The following is a 16,129-nucleotide window of genomic DNA, read 5'->3' as shown; positions in this document are numbered from 1 at the left end:
CTAAGAGGAAGCATAGGTTACCTAGATAGATGACCAAGTATGTTTCATCTCTCAGCTCCGATTCTGCTTATATCCTAGGCGACAAAAGAGAAAAACAAGAAAACGCAACCACTAGTGGTTGCGGGATATATTGGAAAACAGCCCTGTAACCGGACACTATTCTTGAAGACTGTGCAATGTAGTTAGAAATGAAAAAAGAGGAGTTGGTTGTAAGAGAGAAGAAGACGGGGTATTGAGAGAAAAAGAAGAAAAGAGGATAAGGGGTGGAATAGAAGACATAACACAATTTTGTTCATGTGCTCTGACATATATCATGATATATGGAAAATGCAACTCGTGCCCACTCCTTCATTCATTAGAGGATCTCATCACCACCTCCGGAGTGCTTTTCTAATGATAGACATCCGTTTCATCGAAATTCCGGCAGGTTGGTATCACGCTGGTGTTGGGAGCCACCCTGGGATCTTCGCGCTCTCACCAAGAAAAGAAGAGGAAAAAAAATCTGTTATCAGAATAGAGAAGCACATGCTGTGAGTATCGTCTGCACAACAGGGTGTCATATATCTCTTGCTTCCCCCCTCCCCTCCCAGCAATATCACTACGTAGTGGTCTGCGGGATGGTGGGCGAGTCCGTTTGATGGTGATCCCCAGCCACATCTCATACTCGTCACCGAAGCATGGTTCTGTCATTTTCCCTTCGTCCCCTGTCATCTTGATCCTGCAGGTCCCATCATACCTGCCTCTAGCTCTGATCCGGATGATATAGGGTAAGGTGTGGCTGCGAAGCAGCTGATGCATGCGGACAAGAACTGATTTCTGTGCGAATTTTAGGTTGTCACATGATCTGGATGGGCGCTATTGTTGACCATTTGTATCTCAGCGCTTGTGACCTCGAATCTGAGGATTCACACGAGGATAAAAGACTGGAAATATAAATAACAGAGTAAAGAAATATCTATATTTAGCTACCCATAAGCACAGAATACACGGAGAAATTACAGAGGACCTAGTTACGTGTCTACCGGCCAGTGTCCAGTCGGACAATACTCCGTATTAACAACTACTCTCTGCGAATGGCCATTTAACTTCTGCGAGATCGCGTTCTGCGCCTATGTCGAGCCGTATGACTGGTCGAATCCCATGGACCTATCACCGGACAGCGTATAATCGAGGTTCATGAATTGTTTTAAAAAGGCCTCAAAAGGTGACTGGAGGAGGAGACAGTACGCAACGGACCTGAACATAAAAATGATAAATTTTTCTTTTTTAAAGAAAATAGAAGGGGGTAGGAATGTCAATCGAATTCTAGTAAAAACATTCCATGGGCCAACAAGATGGTTATCATGAAGAATGAAAAGATAAACTAATGAAAGAAATGAAAGACATACCCTAACACCCGTTTACCTCTACTCTGTGCATCCGCTTTGAAGAAAGGGAAGGTATATCAGAACCAATGCGGTAATCAAGAAGAAGAAGAAGAAGAAGAAGAAGACTCTACATCATTTCATTTCATATTCATATATTAGTACACTCAAAGCCCCAACCCAACGCGAATCATGAAATCTCCTCATTATCAGGCTGCTGCTCCCCGCGCTCAGCCTCCGACGCATGGAAAGCTTCCCCAAACGCAGAATTATCAAGCTCCTCCATTCCAAGATCATCATTCTGCTCACTGTACGCTGCCAATGCGTCTCCGGCAGAGTCAATATTGCTGAACCCAGCTGCGTCGTCGAAATTGTTTGTTTCAAGCGAACTGGGCTCACCCAATTCAATGTTACCGGCAGTCGTTAGTCCTTGAAGTCCACTCCCTGGTGGGCCTGTTGCTGGGGCTGCTGCTGCTGCTCCCGCAACTGCGACAGAGAGCTCTGCGCTGGAAGGTTTACCGTTTCCTTCAGTAGGGGCAGTGCTTTCATTTGCCGGAAAGTTGTCTTCCTTGCTAACCATCACCCAGTCGCCGGTTTCCTGATCTGTAGTGGTAGTGGGAAGGTTGTCACTCTCCACCCCGCCCATCTCGACATCGCCACTAATATCCGGCTTAGAAGGCACAGCCGGAAGTAAGGTGCCAATTACTGATGGCGCTTGAGTGGTGGTATTTGGTAAAGGGACATTAGCCTTTTCAGTCTCATCAGTCTGCTGAACAGATGGAGCTGTTATAGGGACCGGTGCGGGAACTGCTGTGATAGCGGCTGGTGGCTGTCGTTGTGCGGAATCAGCTACCCCATCAAGTTGACCAGGTAAGGTAATGTTGGCCCCAGCCATATCGACGTCTCCCACAGAAGAACCATTAGCAGGCTTGGGTGTTGGCGCCCTTTCCTGAAGACCGCCTTTCTCGACACACGCAACTTCGCTGATTGGTACAATTGCTTTCCCGAAATGCCTCTCCAGGTTGCGAACAATATCATCAACTTTAGCTTTCGGACGATTGTCAGGGTAATCAATTTGCAGAGATTCTTCTCCGGCAAAAGCTTCCAAGCGGCCCTCAGCTCTCCAGAACTCAGTTCCCACGTCATCAGGGTCTATGAAGGCATCACGGAGCGCTAGCTCAGCCTCTTTCAGAACTGTGATTCGTTTCATCTTTTCCAACCTTTTAGCGTGGATTTTTTTCATCTTTTCAATCTCAGCATTTATATCAGAGACTTTGCGATCGACAGATTTGGCAAAGGCCTCTGCTTTACCGGTTTCCATTTTCCCCGTGGTGTTCGGAGCACTGAGCTCTTTCTGCGCAAGAGACGGGCCTGTAGGAGCATCAAAGAATCCAGAAGTTAAAGATTCAAGTTCTCCTTTCCTACCAAGTCCTAGATCCACAGGCATGATCTGCCTCACACTGTAGGGAGAACCAAAAATTTCATCCATCCATTCGTGGTGGTGACGATACCTCATCTTGCTGATATCCCGTGGGGTAATAGCATCCAGCATGTCTCCCGTCGAGACTTCTTCTTCCTCTAGAGAATAGTCTGGTACAGCAACATTCGCCATGGCTGCCGCTGCTGAGGAGCGACTCGACCTTGCAGCTTTACCTTGCGGTCCAGGTATGTTCTGCCCTGGTTGTGGTTGGTAGAATGGACCAGCCTGCTGTCGGCCTAGGAGAGGGTTTGCGTATGCAACACCCTGTTGCGCAAAGTTTTGCTGTCCTACTTGTGGAGGAAGGTTGATGGTTGGCCAGCTGTTCCGGTCGTGCAGCATGAACTCCTTCCGCACAAGTTGTCCCTGGCTCTGAAGAAAACGTCTTTGAGCTAGAATATTGTGCATCTGAGGAGTGATTTGAATCCGGTTCACGGGTAATTGATCTACAGATGGGGTTTTAGAATAGTGAATTATCCATAAAGATGGATCGCAGGGCAAAACATTCGCATTCGGGTTTTTAGAGGGAGTCAGACGGTATCGCTTCCGACAATGTGCAGCTATCGTTTCATTGGGTGAATGATATCCGCAGCGCTGAAGATAAAGCTCTAGATTCTAAATACATACAGGTATTAGGAGAAGTGAAGAATAGGAAAAGGGGCAAAAAAGTTCTTCTCCTTACGTAGCCTCTTATTTCTGTGCTGTAGAGCTGCTCCGCGTCTGCCCAAAAATAGCCGTCGCTCGCGAAATTTGTACCAAGGTAATTCAGGGGCTGCCACGTTAGGAGCACAGTCCCATCAGGAGGGCCGTCAAGGAACATCCAGTGCACCGTCTGTAACTCTCGAACAACCTTGGGCGCCGAGATGAGGTAATCGACAGCAGTTTCGTGGGAGAGAGTGCTCGTCAGGGGATACCGGTAGCTGGAAACGAGGTGCATATGGGGCAACTGTAAAACAACGTATTAGCTTCATGGTATCTCAGGACTCCCATACTTCCATTGATCGCAAGGCTATCCTACAAGCTGTTGAGGCACCCCTCCCGCGGGATCGGGCATCCTCGCGGCTGCGTTCTGCCTGCTCATTCAGGCGGCGGTGACAATGAAAACGGTGGAGAAGAAACAGACACAAGTCCTCATGCAATAAAAGAACAATAAACTTCAGAGGTCTTTTCCAGGAAGGGCTAAAGGCGATGCTTGGGATGACGGATGCCGAACGCGACAAGAGCAATAGTTTTTATGCGACAGATCTCCTCCGTCTGTACCATTTGCTCTCTACGTTGGTGATAAACACCATTTGTGCAGAAACATATTATCACGTGATTTTACTTGGCATTGCGGATTCCAACTCCACCTCGGGCTCAATATAATTTCAAGAAGTCTAAATCGGTTTTATTCTGCCTGCTGCACGTGATCTAGATAGCCCGCATATAGCGCAGCCAGCCTCCCCTCGGTTGGGAGAATCGAACGGTCCCCGGACGAACGCGATATTCGTCATGAGAAATACATTTAACTATCCACGCGATTAAGCTAGGCCAGATCGGGGAAGAGCCTGGCGTTGAGCCAACACACTAATCAATCCAACACTCAGAGTACAATTGTGGAGCATTGGATAAATGTATATACGGGATACAGTTATGGAATATGCAGTATCAAAAGCTCATAGCCGGCAATACTCTTTTAAACACCATCATATGATACACCAGTTTGACGCTTTGTTTGGTCTCTCTTCACTTAAAGGTTGATACCGCATTGGGACATTTGAGCTGGTTTAGAGATGTAGTTAGTTGACTACAGGACGGTGATACCCCTGGCAATTTTGTCCATAAAGTGGTATTCAAGATCTCATCTCAACGCATGGTTTCAATGTTTTTCATGATAGCTTTTATTCCCTATGGCAATCTCACTCTTTAAGTCTCAGCGTTAGAATGGAAACAAACTCAAAAACGTGAAGAGTGGATTTTCTGTGGTGCATGTTGACAAAATGGAGGTGAAGAATTGCCAACAGCTCTCTCATATGTTACCTCCCTCCGTATTATTGAGATGGACAACAAATTTCCCAGTACTTCATAGGCCCACAGGTGTGTTATTAATAAAAGGCCTGGCATTTTTGCTTGATAATGGTTAAGACCATAATTCCTTCACGAGTCAATAAAAAGCGCCGGAAAGCAAATGGTGGCAATTGCAAAGCAGAAAAATGCTCTGGCACGTAGGGTAGTGACAGTCATTCTGCGCTGGCCATGCAGCAATTTTCACCCGAAAGAGCGAAAAGGAACCCACGTCCAATTCCCGCAAAATCTTGTCATAGCCGTTCAGTTGCCACACCAGGTTCTAGTTATTTTGAGTAAATCCTCGATGAATTCAGGCTCGCCTTGTGGCAAATCATCAAAGGCAAAGCTTTCAACAAATTTGGGAACAGTATCATTCTTCTGCCCAACGTCGTTAAAGCGTTTATTGGTGGCTGTCTCTTTGCTTTCTGCACCACCAAATACTTCAAACACATCGTTATCAAGATCAACCACATAGGCCCACTCGCAGAAGAATGACTCATTCGCAAACTCCAGTTCCAGGGAATGTGGTATTTTTTTCTCCGGTGTAGATTGAGCAATCATTTCGAGGATATCGCCGCCTACCTCGCGGGAGAGAGAAGGGTAAAGGTGCTTGAATATGTTGACAGGCATGGGGAAGTCAGGGTCACTTTCTGCTTTCTTCTCGTAAGCGTTTCTGTTCATGGTGCTGACTTTTATATAGATCTCGTCGAGCTCTTCCATGGACAGATATTTAATGTTCTCAAGACCTTCAGTAAGACGCGTAATATTTCCTGGGACAACAAGGAATTTCAAGATTTTCAGTCCTTGTCCCTGGGGGAATCCGTCGAATTGCGCGTATTGGGCAACAACGAAGTGCCCTTGATAGAAGACGCATATAAGACTACTGACGCCCATCTTTGGATGAGCAATGAGATAATTAGAAAGACCTAGCAACGATGGATCCCCACTTGAAAATAGCTATGTTTTCGTAATGTAGTGAGGGACGATATTAGCCAAGGGTTTTGAGGTTGATGGACGTCGACAACTGAGGGGTAACCAGGGAGCTGCAACAAGAAAGTGGGGTGTGGAGCAGCCTTTAATATATTGGGGGTCGACGTAGCTGGCTGTATGATTCCGCGTATAGACTAACTAGCTAGTTTCTCCCTCCAATACAAGAATCTCAGTGCCCAACTTCAACCACCCACTATGGCGCCCAATGAAGAGGTTACGCAGTCGCTCCCTAATTATGCTCAGGTTGCAACAGAATTCAGAATCAATTGAACAACATCGATGTGACACTACAAAGACAGCCTCTATATACTGTAGGCATCTCACCAACACTGAAGAAAACTGCTTGCTGCTTCAAATAAACTGTCTTGCATATAGTTACTGGCAATGACTTAGCAGATCAAGTAATTGCAAAAATAAAAAATTTTGTCAACTAAAGAATAGAAGTATTCAAAAGATTACTTTTTAATTAGTTTTACAGAAAATATAAAAAGTTATATTCAAAATATATTCAAAATAAAAAATATACAAATGATACGTATTTTATAATAAAAACAAAATTAAAAATATTTAATATTATAGTTTAATTATATTACTTTTATTTTTTTTTTTTAAATTATAAGTCATTAAAAAAATTAAAAAACAATAATTTTAAATTAAATAGAATTTTATCTCAGAATAAAATAGTATTTAGACAAAGATACAGTAGAAAACAAGTTTATACATACTTGATTTTATGAAATATCAGTAAAAAAAATAGAAATAATAGATTTTTTTTAAAAAGGAATATAGTAGAGAAGAATCCCTCTTGACTCGGGACCCGGAGATGTACCACTCATGGAATAAGAAATGGAAAGGGCATTGAACAATATACATTACAAGGAGATTCTCCAGAGACTCTTGCCTTTCATCGCAGAGAGTACAGTGATGCTATGCAGCGGTATATAACCCTGCAAGGGAACCCCTTTGAATTTTGCGCTTCTGCTACTCAGGGCTCATCAGTGACACAAAAATCACTCTTTGTTGAGAACCTGTTTATTGCAGCTGAGGACTCTATGTAGATCTGGGATTCTTACCAAATTCATTTAGAAAATTATTGAATTGGCACAAGAAAATTCTTCAAGTCATATCAATGACAAATATACGGGATTTTGGAGATATTAGATATAACTGAAAAGCTGGCAGAGGGTAAAATGGTAGGAAAGCTTGATTTTCTTAGAAAAGGTCTCCTCAATCAACGTTTTTGTGAGATACTATCACAAAACTTTCGGATATTCGGTTATAGTTGAATTAACCGTGGGCCTCGAATGAAATACCAGTCTGCTTTCAGGAGATATTCCTGTTTATAATAGAATAAAGTCAGCATCATCTACCATCACTAAACCACTTCAGAATCAGCTCTAGGGCACTTACTGCAGGGTTGCTAGCTATCATGCTGCTGAAAGACTTCTATTACATGAAAGAGTGTTATCAGCTTGGTTAGATACATTACTGAGTCAGGCTGTCTGTACTGTCTATTCCCTTGATGCTCAAAGAGAAATTCCTTGAAGGGCTCACCTGAACGCATATATGTGTTTAAAATTATGGCACTTAAAAAACTATTTGAAATATTAGAAGTGGCAAAATATCAGGTAAGTACATATGTACATACCCCTCCCCAAAATGAAGTAAAAAGGGTTTCCAAAATACCAGATTTTACTTTTAAACAGGGGAGGCCAAAATAAATGAGCAGGGGGGCAAGCTCATGCGATGTCTTCCATGATATTCTTCAAATTCTCACAAAAAATAGAATTTGGCGCCAAAAGCTTTCAATCTCATGGAAAGTGGTGTGTCATTCCTTGTCGGCCAAAAGCGCGGCGAAGTAAGAAATGTGCCCTTAGCAGCTAAGCATCAGAAACAGTTGAGGTTATGGCTTCTTTGAGAACTGCATTTTCGATCTTGGCTCTCCGGAAGTGAGAGAAGCTTTCTAGGTCCGCCACTTTCAAGTGCACCGGGAAGGGGTGAGATGACATAGGTTATGTAGTTGGAGTAAAACACCTTCATACGCAGGCCAAATCACCAGCACCCAGTGGTCGTATGTTTAAAATCAGCAAGCTGGCGGCCCAAAGTCAAGCACAATCGAGTTGAGTGGGCACACACTCCAAAAGGGCCCATTATAAGAACCCATCAAATTTCTATCTGGATGTTTCTTTGCGCAATAAGGCTGTACTCCGTATATCAAGCCACTTTCAACTAGATCAAGGTTAGCCCAAGCCCTGACTAGAGAAAGCTTAAAACCTAAATTTCACGACCGAATCAGAATCAGGTGACCTCGGAAAATCGTTGTTCCGTTAGCCGGGAGGAACGTACTACAACGGCTGTCCATAACTATCAAAGTTGAAGATTTTCTTACGGAACATATGTAAAGAAAATATCCAACCAGAATGCCTTGATAGAAGCAAAAGGCTCTTTAAGAAGTGGATTCCTGGAACCCAAATGTCAACAATCTAAAGAAACAAATGTACCCACTGAACCCCCCTAAAAAGCCAATAAAATATCCACCACCCAAGTGTGAACAGAAGACGAAAGACTTGCATCTAGGGTATATATAATTTGGCTGTCCGGAAACGTTCCCTGTCTTCAAGACAAAGGTCCCAACCAACATAAGAATGGGGATGTCTCTCTAACCCCCTAGATATATTAAAGGGAACAAACAAGGCAGCTCATACGGAAGACGGAACTTGGCAGCCTGTGCCGCGTTTAGCCGATGTTGTTGGATTTTCGCGATTTGGGCGAATCCTTGTCTGCAAGCCATCCATTCAATCCAGACAACAACTCCCACTCTTAGGCTGCGTGTCCATTGGATGTTGGTGAGGCTGACTGGCTTCTCACCACCGCATCAAATGCTTTGGCGACGTACTTGACATTTTTCGTCGTCACTATATTCGATAGCCGAACGCAGGCGGTCAGCCGATTTCATATTTCCCAACATGCCTTTCTTTCAAAAGGATTTTCTCCAGTATGAATCAAAAGGGCTGGTATGAAGAGAATCAATGATAACTTACGTCCAGAAATCGACGCTCGTCCCGAATCGAGCAGGTAGATATGGTAGTCCTCCCTCAAAGCCCTAACTTGCGCCTTCGTCAAGCCGGTGTACGAGAACATGCCAATTTGGGCGATGATATGTTCCCAGCTACCAGGAGTTCCTAGACGGCGTAGTTCATCGTACAGTGCATGTCGCATGGCTTTTATTCTGCTGCTCATGATAGCCAGGTCCTGTTTCCATTCGATAAAGCAAGCGGGATCTCTAAGGACGGTTGCTGCAACCCTTGCACCTTTTTTTTTTTAACGTTAGTGAAAAATGCCTTAACACGTTGCGCCATGCGTGCAAGGTCACACATTGGCCAGAGGCTTTAAGGGGAAATAATGAAACAGCATACCATATGCAGGTGGGGTCGAAAATTCTCCCCTTTGCAACTCAATCATCTGACCCCTGGCTCTCCGGGCAGCATCCTCCGTTCTGCACACGAGATGAAAAGCACCAACCCGTTGGCCATACAGCCCGAGATTCTTGCTAAAGCTTTGGGCTACACACAACTCCATTCCAAGGGAAACAAACTTCCTGACAGCCCAAGCGTCATTGTCGAGATCTCCTGATGCAAACCCCTGGTAAGCAGAGTCGAAAAACGGGAATATCTCCTTCCGTTGGCACAAATCGGCAATCTCCATCCATTGGACTCTTGTCGGATCCAGGCCCGTAGGGTTATGCGCACAGGCATGTAGCAAAATTATATCTCCTTTCTGAGCGCTTGATTCTAGGGTTTTCATCATCCCGTCGAAGTCGAAGGATCTTGTTGGGGCATGATAGTACGGATAGAGAACAGTTTTCAGGGGGCTTCCAGTAGAGCTTGTTGCAACCAAGTCCCAGATCAAATGGTGATTTGCCCATGTTGGATCTGATAGCCATATTTGGCGCACTGGACTGACAGATGAAGATGATGGTGACACCGGACAAGGGAGGTGATCTTTTAGAAAGCGTGCGCCAATGTGGTTTGCGCCCGTTCCTGAAATCGTTTGCAAGCTGGCGATACACTCCTTGGGGACTGGGGAGTCGGTGCCAAAGATTACATCCCTCGCTGCATCCACGAACGGCTGATATCCTGGGATTGGAAGATACTCATGATCGAAACTTTGGTCATCGCCCAGTAGTTTTTCAGCCTAAGTTATCTGGTTAATAACTTTCGTACCTGGATGCACGTATCGACTTGTTTGGGGTTCGAAAGGGTTTCTCCAACTTATTTCTTTGTTCTCACTCTTCTCATTTCTGATTCTTCCCAAAGAGGACTCGATTAGTCAATCATACCTTTCTCACAACATTTAACCTCCAGCTCTTGGCCTCGTCGTCTCTGTACACTCCCGCTCCAAGGCTGACCTTCTGGGGCGAAGTATCGGCAGCAAAACTACCCATCAGGGAGAATACTTCATCATACGGAGGAACATTCAAGGCTCCGAAAAGGCTGTCTTGGAGCATGGGAGCCATGTTTAGCTGACGGTTATTGTTCAATTTCTTTTGAAGTAACCTGACGAGATATCCAGCTGGCTGCTTTGGAAGCTATAGACCCCCAATGGGCGAAAAGAATTAATAATTATAAAAAGGGTCTCTGATTTTTTGAAAAGCCAAATAGCCTTAAAACCACAGGAAAAAGTATATATATATATATATAATTTTCTCAAGGTTTTTTTCCCCCTTGGTTTGGAGGGCGATTTACCCATATTTACCAAAATTTTATTAGGTTATCCATAGCTCAACCAGTGGGGCGAATGAACATTAATTCGGTCACACTCGGGCGGCGGAACTCGTTAGCGGAGCCGGAGTGGGCAGTGTTTGGGATAACCGGCCTTGTTTTCTTTCCATGAACCCCAGCGCACGATTGCAAATCATACAATCCTAACATTAATAAGTAGAATACCATTCTAGATCTTTCATGCAGTAAATCTTTCGAGATGTCAGAGACAGATCTAATGCACCCCAAGGAGCATTGTGATCTTTAAAGAGAACAATGTCGGATAATATGTTAGCAAATCATTGTTATTTTTAACTCAACCTTTCCGGCTAACTAAAATTGAAAACTCTATTCACTACCCAGTTAATTTGCGGCAGTAAACCTAATTTTTTTGTTTCATTTCCCCCTTCCCCCCCCCCCCCTCCCGATTATATCCATGGTCGCGTTCTGCTTTAGTTTATAGATCCTGCCACACTACGGAGAATGTTGTCCCCAACTGAAATCCCGAGCAGATATCTCGGGAGCAATGTAATTTCGCCCTTTAAACGGGCAAAGCGGATATAATGTGCCACTTGCAAAACCGCTCTCATTTCCCTAAAGAAAGACAGCACACGATTCTCTCTGGATCCTCACTGAGCAACCATACATCTGCGGAATCAGTCGATAATCAATTCGCAGGAGGTCAAATCCGGGGTGGTACCTTTTCAGGGTGACAACGTCACTGCGGCCTGATGCAGTGCTGCCGGACAGTAGCAAAGGATCTCCCACGTTTTGTATCTGAATGATTAGGAGAAGAGTTCGTGCGTTCCTATCTGTTCATGCACAGCGCGTGTAGATGCAGTAATAATGTATGTACAGAACCCAAGCACGGTGATGCGAGCAGCATGTATGTATACATACAGACACCCTCACCCTAGCTTGTGAAACGTTTGGCCAGTGTTGCCCAGGTCATTGTGCAACATCGCTCTTTAATTCGATGCTTTCCCATCAGGTCAAGCATCGTGTCTTGTCCTCCAGGATAAAATCCGTTCAATTGTTGTACGCTCGATGACGTTTTTAGATAATTTCAGTTAACAGCTCGGGCACCTTGCTCAGTGATCGAGTTTTCAATTATATAGTACAAAACAGGTTTGATCAAGGCCCTAAGAGTTCACAATAACTATATCAGGTGGAAATGAAAAATAAGAAGCCCTAACCCTAAGCCCTAACCCTAAACCCTATTTGACAACTCCCTCGGGACGTACCTGACTCGTTTTTTACTTCGACCCGCGGTAAATTCGATGCTGAAACGGTCATGAAAACATCAAATGTAATTCCTATCTACTAGTTATATCAAATAACTAACCAACTAGTTAACTAGCTAACTAGTTATTTTCAGATTTGTCATTGTCTCGTTTCGAGCCCCAAAGTGGGGGTTTATCCCCTTCGCCGAACAAGCCAGACGGCTATCCACGGCGTTGGCCCCCCAAAATAAGCGCCGGAGATCTGATCCACGGATGCGGCCTCACAACTGGCACCTTGGTAGTTTTCAAGTTGTTAAGGGGGCTACAAACGGCTGAACTGAAGATTTATCAAGTCGCGGTCAAGATCAGGTGATCCCCATGTGATTGTTCTCGTAACAGCCTCCCCAGGCTAGCAAATGAGATCCGCCAAAGGGATTTTCTTTTTCGGGATGCCTTTTTCCATAAACTGCCAAGTTATAATAAAACATTTTGCTCCGTCAATCGCACAGCCAACCACAGCTGTTTATCAGATCCAGGCGAATATGCATATAGCTATTTTTGCTTATGTCGACCGAGCCAATTGTGCGGAATCATGTTGAAATTTTACTGCAAGCCTGCTGTGGGATGGTTGATCTCGTATTGGGAGGGAAAAGCATTCATATATGTACGCTGAATCACGTGAGGGGTGTCGCTCGGGGCGACGCGTTACAAACAATATATGGAAGTAGTTAATGCATGAATATTGCGATGAAAGATGCAGAAAGCAGTTTGATCAGACAGATGAAGAAGAATAAATAATCATGACAGTAAAACAAATTGGCAACAGCTGTTCTTGTCATGATGAGGATTTAAGATGATGCAAGGAAAAACAACAAGCTCTGAAATGACTAAAGAGACCAGCCATGGACACGCTCTCAAGAGACACATGAAAGGAAAAAGGAACAAACAAAACACAACACATTATTCTCTCTGATGAAGAGAACGTGAAGAAACATATCCATTCACAAAAATACAAACCAGAAAGATTGAAGGGCTTCTCGTGACTGTGGTAAGTTAATGTAAAACAATCAAGTCTGCAATTTCAACAAAGAGAAGATAACGAATAGAATAGAAGGCATTGAAGCTAAATAAATATATAAATAAATAAATAAATAAATAAAAGAGTGTGCTGTTTAACATCAAAACACAACATGTATCCAAAAACTGCTTAACAAAAGGGGACGTAGAGATGTACACAAGGACACAAGAAAGGAAAAGAGAATACAAATATTAAAAGCCTTAATATCAATAAATAGGTCTCCCTTCGTCCCATTTCCTCATCTCCCTAATACCAGCTACAGGACTACCTCCACTTGTTTCCGCTGCGGATAAAGAAAATCGCACTTTGGCACCGCCATTGCTCTCCCTCCCTTTATTAACAGCACTATCTCCCAACTCCCCACCAACACCCCCAACACCCCCAATCCCTCCAACCCACTCCCAAACTCTGGACACATCCCCCGTCCGCCCCTCTCTCACCGACGCACGAACATTGGCATTCCCCTCCACGAAGCTCCGAACGCGCTTCCACAACCTCTCCCGGTGACTCCCCTTCAGCTCATCCCGCAGAACATCATCACGCAACTGGCCAACGGAAATCCACGATTCCAGCGCTTCGCCACGAGCATGCAAGGCTGCTTGCGTGGCAAGGCGATCTAGAGTCATATTCACCAGTGAAGGGATGCGGGCAGCGTCGGAGCGACGGGCAAGGACCATCGAGCGGGCATATGTCGCTACGGCGATCAGGAGAACTAGAAGGAAAATAGGGAATCGATACGCGAAGAGAGAGAGTCGTAAATGTCGTCGGAAGGCGCAGCTGAGAGATAGGTGGGATAGGGATGTTGAGGCGTAGATAACGGTGTCGGATGGACTGTGGTTTCGCGAGGGGTGCTGTTAGTCGGGTTAAATACACATGTCAGACATAGTAGCAAATTTCTTCGAACACTCATCAGAAGAATGAAGTACGAAGAGGTACTTTCTGCTAGGAGGTTCCTTTTGTTTATATAACTGAGAACGCATCTGGCGACGGCTCGGTCTCTTCAAATAGAACTCCTAAACGTAGTAGTTTTAAAAAAAAAAAAAAAGGCAAATCCTTACCCTTGAGTGGAAGTAACGATCTCTTCACGATTGAATATTTCACCATTAGCCCTTCTCCAAAGCTCCTCAAACTCCTCGTCACTCATTCCCTTCCGTTTCTGTTTGGTAAGTTCCTCCTTAAGCTCGGAAGCGGTCATTCCCGGAGAAGGAACCTCAGTTCCGTCCGCTTTATCCGTTTCACCGCATTCCCATCGTGCTCTTCGTTCCCTCAATAACTCAATACCTTTATCAGCAACCGATTTTACACGGCGTACCATTTCTCCGTCAGGCTCACAAGTAGGTGGGAGGGGGACCAATCCTCCGAGGGATAAGGGATGTGGCTTTAGAACAAAATCGCGCTCGCATCTAACCTCGAAATCGGGGTAGCAAAATGCGTGCTGAGGACAGGGTTCACATTTTGGTTCGAGAACTTCCGCCCACTCGGGCACCTTAGTGTCAGCCAAGGACCAATGTAGTTTCCCTACTCCACAGTAGCCAATCTCAATCTTTTCTTGACGCCACCAAGCGCCAAATCCGCCCAAGAGCGTGGAGATCACGACCCAAGGAGCGACGCTGCTGAACGTTCTCTGTTTCTGCGCTTGTCGCCTGCGGATAAACGAGCCTGAGCATGTGCCTGGGTGCTCTTTAGCCGCCTGCTCCTTCGCCAGGGATTTCCATTCTTCTGAAGTAAAATCTTCTCCAGGCTCGAGAAGGTCATCATCTTCCGATTCCTCAGCTTTGGGAGTCATCAATCGGGCACCAGGGACTTCAAAAGTTGACCTAGTTGGAACTTCGACGTCTTCTTCTTGCTTAACTTTTATTTTCTCCTGTTTTTTAAGTCTCCGACCATGGCCATCTGCTGTTGCTCGTTCCGAAGAATATCTGCTCCCACTTCTCCGTTTTGGTTCCCTGCTTGCAGTCCTCGTTCGGGAATAAGCAGGGTCCACCGGCGAGCTTCCACTCTGGAACGGATTATCATCGGTGAAAACAGCATTGTCTCGGGACTTGGGCCTGGGCGGAGAATGCAAAGCCTCAGATGCAGCAGACGCGCGAGGGGTTGGGAATGCCTCACTCTTTCGTGTTTTCCGAGCCGTTGCTCTGCGAGGCGTTTCTCTGAGGGAACCAATGTCTTCTCCCGTTTCTGTGTCGGATGCTCGAGGATGCTTGGCCGTTGTCCGTTTTCTGGAAGATGAGGGTGGCGGTTGTTGGTGAAGAGCACCGTCATCCGTCTCAGCCGTAGACGCTCTCGTGTTGGGTCTCGACCTGCCCCTCCGTGACATAGACGGTGTAGATGGTGGAGGCATCGATTCTCTCTCTTGATCTTGATACTCATCCTGTAGTGATGTTTGATTGTCAGGCATGTTTGTAATACCCTTACTGGTCCTCCTCACTCGGTCACGCTCGCGTAATAGCCTTTTAGCTTGTGGGAGCACCTCATTTTCCAAAATCTCAATGAGCTGGGATTTTTTTGCAGATGCCGGATAGGAAACGTCATGGTTCACTAGAATCGAACGGATACGGGGAACCGTCAGAGAATTAAGATCGAAACCCGGGCCGAGGTACGCAAGCTCATGGTTGCTGTTATCTGTATCCGAAGTCATGATGGGATGTGGTGAACCAGTTGCTCACCAACCGAGGAATCGTTCGCCACAGGGAAAGGTAAAGAATGGGTTGACGTCTATCACGGGAGCAGGACTCTACCTGTGTTGGCTTTGTGAGCGGTGTATCTCTCAGGGGGAAAGAAAAAAAAAATTTTGTTTCGCTTACTCAAGGTTGAGCCATAAAATAAATCAAGTGCGTGTGAAGCGTTCCGTATCCAGGGCAACAGCAGGAAAAATCCACGCTTGCAACTACGGCATCAATACAAATTCACGTGCACCAAAAGCTGCGGATAAGAAAGTGTATTTTGCGAAGACGAATCCGGAGGCCAAGTTGAAAAGACCCTGGATGGAATGATGGAGTGGAGAGATGTAGCTTTGATGCAATTTGGATGGCGGAGACAACAAGAAAGCAACAAAACAAGATGAGCCGCGCCGCGCGGTGCCGCGCCACATATTAACTCCACAGTTCAGGTATGTCATGTGACTTTACGTCATCCTGCACCAGCCACGAACCCTTTCTGCAAGGAAACGAAGAAAGCAAAAATTCCTTCAT

At 45.2% G+C, this 16,129-nt stretch overlaps 4 protein-coding genes across 4 annotated transcripts; all 4 read right to left on the bottom strand.

The window, feature by feature from the left end:
- Positions 1-1,554: 1,554 nt before the first annotated feature.
- PAAG_01147 (hypothetical protein) lies at positions 1,555-3,895 on the bottom strand (the record flags this gene model as incomplete). The annotated part of the gene is made up of 3 exons (XM_002797242.2): positions 1,555-3,456; positions 3,524-3,787; positions 3,860-3,895. The coding sequence occupies 3 exons, from the start codon at positions 3,893-3,895 to the stop codon at positions 1,555-1,557; spliced, it is 2,202 nt and encodes a 733-aa protein (XP_002797288.1).
- A 1,253-nt stretch (positions 3,896-5,148) lies between these two features.
- Positions 5,149-5,781, bottom strand: PAAG_01146 (hypothetical protein; the record flags this gene model as incomplete). Its single annotated transcript, XM_002797241.2, has 1 exon — positions 5,149-5,781. The coding sequence occupies one exon, from the start codon at positions 5,779-5,781 to the stop codon at positions 5,149-5,151; it is 633 nt and encodes a 210-aa protein (XP_002797287.1).
- Positions 5,782-8,697: 2,916 nt separating this feature from the next.
- PAAG_01144 (aspartate aminotransferase) lies at positions 8,698-10,393 on the bottom strand (the record flags this gene model as incomplete). The annotated part of the gene is made up of 4 exons (XM_002797239.2): positions 8,698-8,792; positions 8,919-9,188; positions 9,294-10,071; positions 10,217-10,393. 4 exons carry the CDS (start codon positions 10,391-10,393, stop codon positions 8,698-8,700), a joined length of 1,320 nt encoding a protein of 439 aa, XP_002797285.1.
- A 2,751-nt stretch (positions 10,394-13,144) lies between these two features.
- PAAG_01143 (hypothetical protein) lies at positions 13,145-15,576 on the bottom strand (the record flags this gene model as incomplete). The annotated part of the gene is made up of 2 exons (XM_002797238.2): positions 13,145-13,769; positions 13,997-15,576. The coding sequence occupies 2 exons, from the start codon at positions 15,574-15,576 to the stop codon at positions 13,145-13,147; spliced, it is 2,205 nt and encodes a 734-aa protein (XP_002797284.1).
- Between the last annotated feature and the right edge of the window lie 553 nt (positions 15,577-16,129).

The sequence above is a fragment of the Paracoccidioides lutzii genome, assembly GCF_000150705.2.
Source record: "Paracoccidioides lutzii Pb01 unplaced genomic scaffold supercont2.2, whole genome shotgun sequence".
NCBI lineage: Eukaryota > Fungi > Ascomycota > Eurotiomycetes > Onygenales > Ajellomycetaceae > Paracoccidioides > Paracoccidioides lutzii.
Note: the sequence above shows the minus strand (reverse complement) of the source record. Positions and strands in the feature narration are given on the sequence as shown.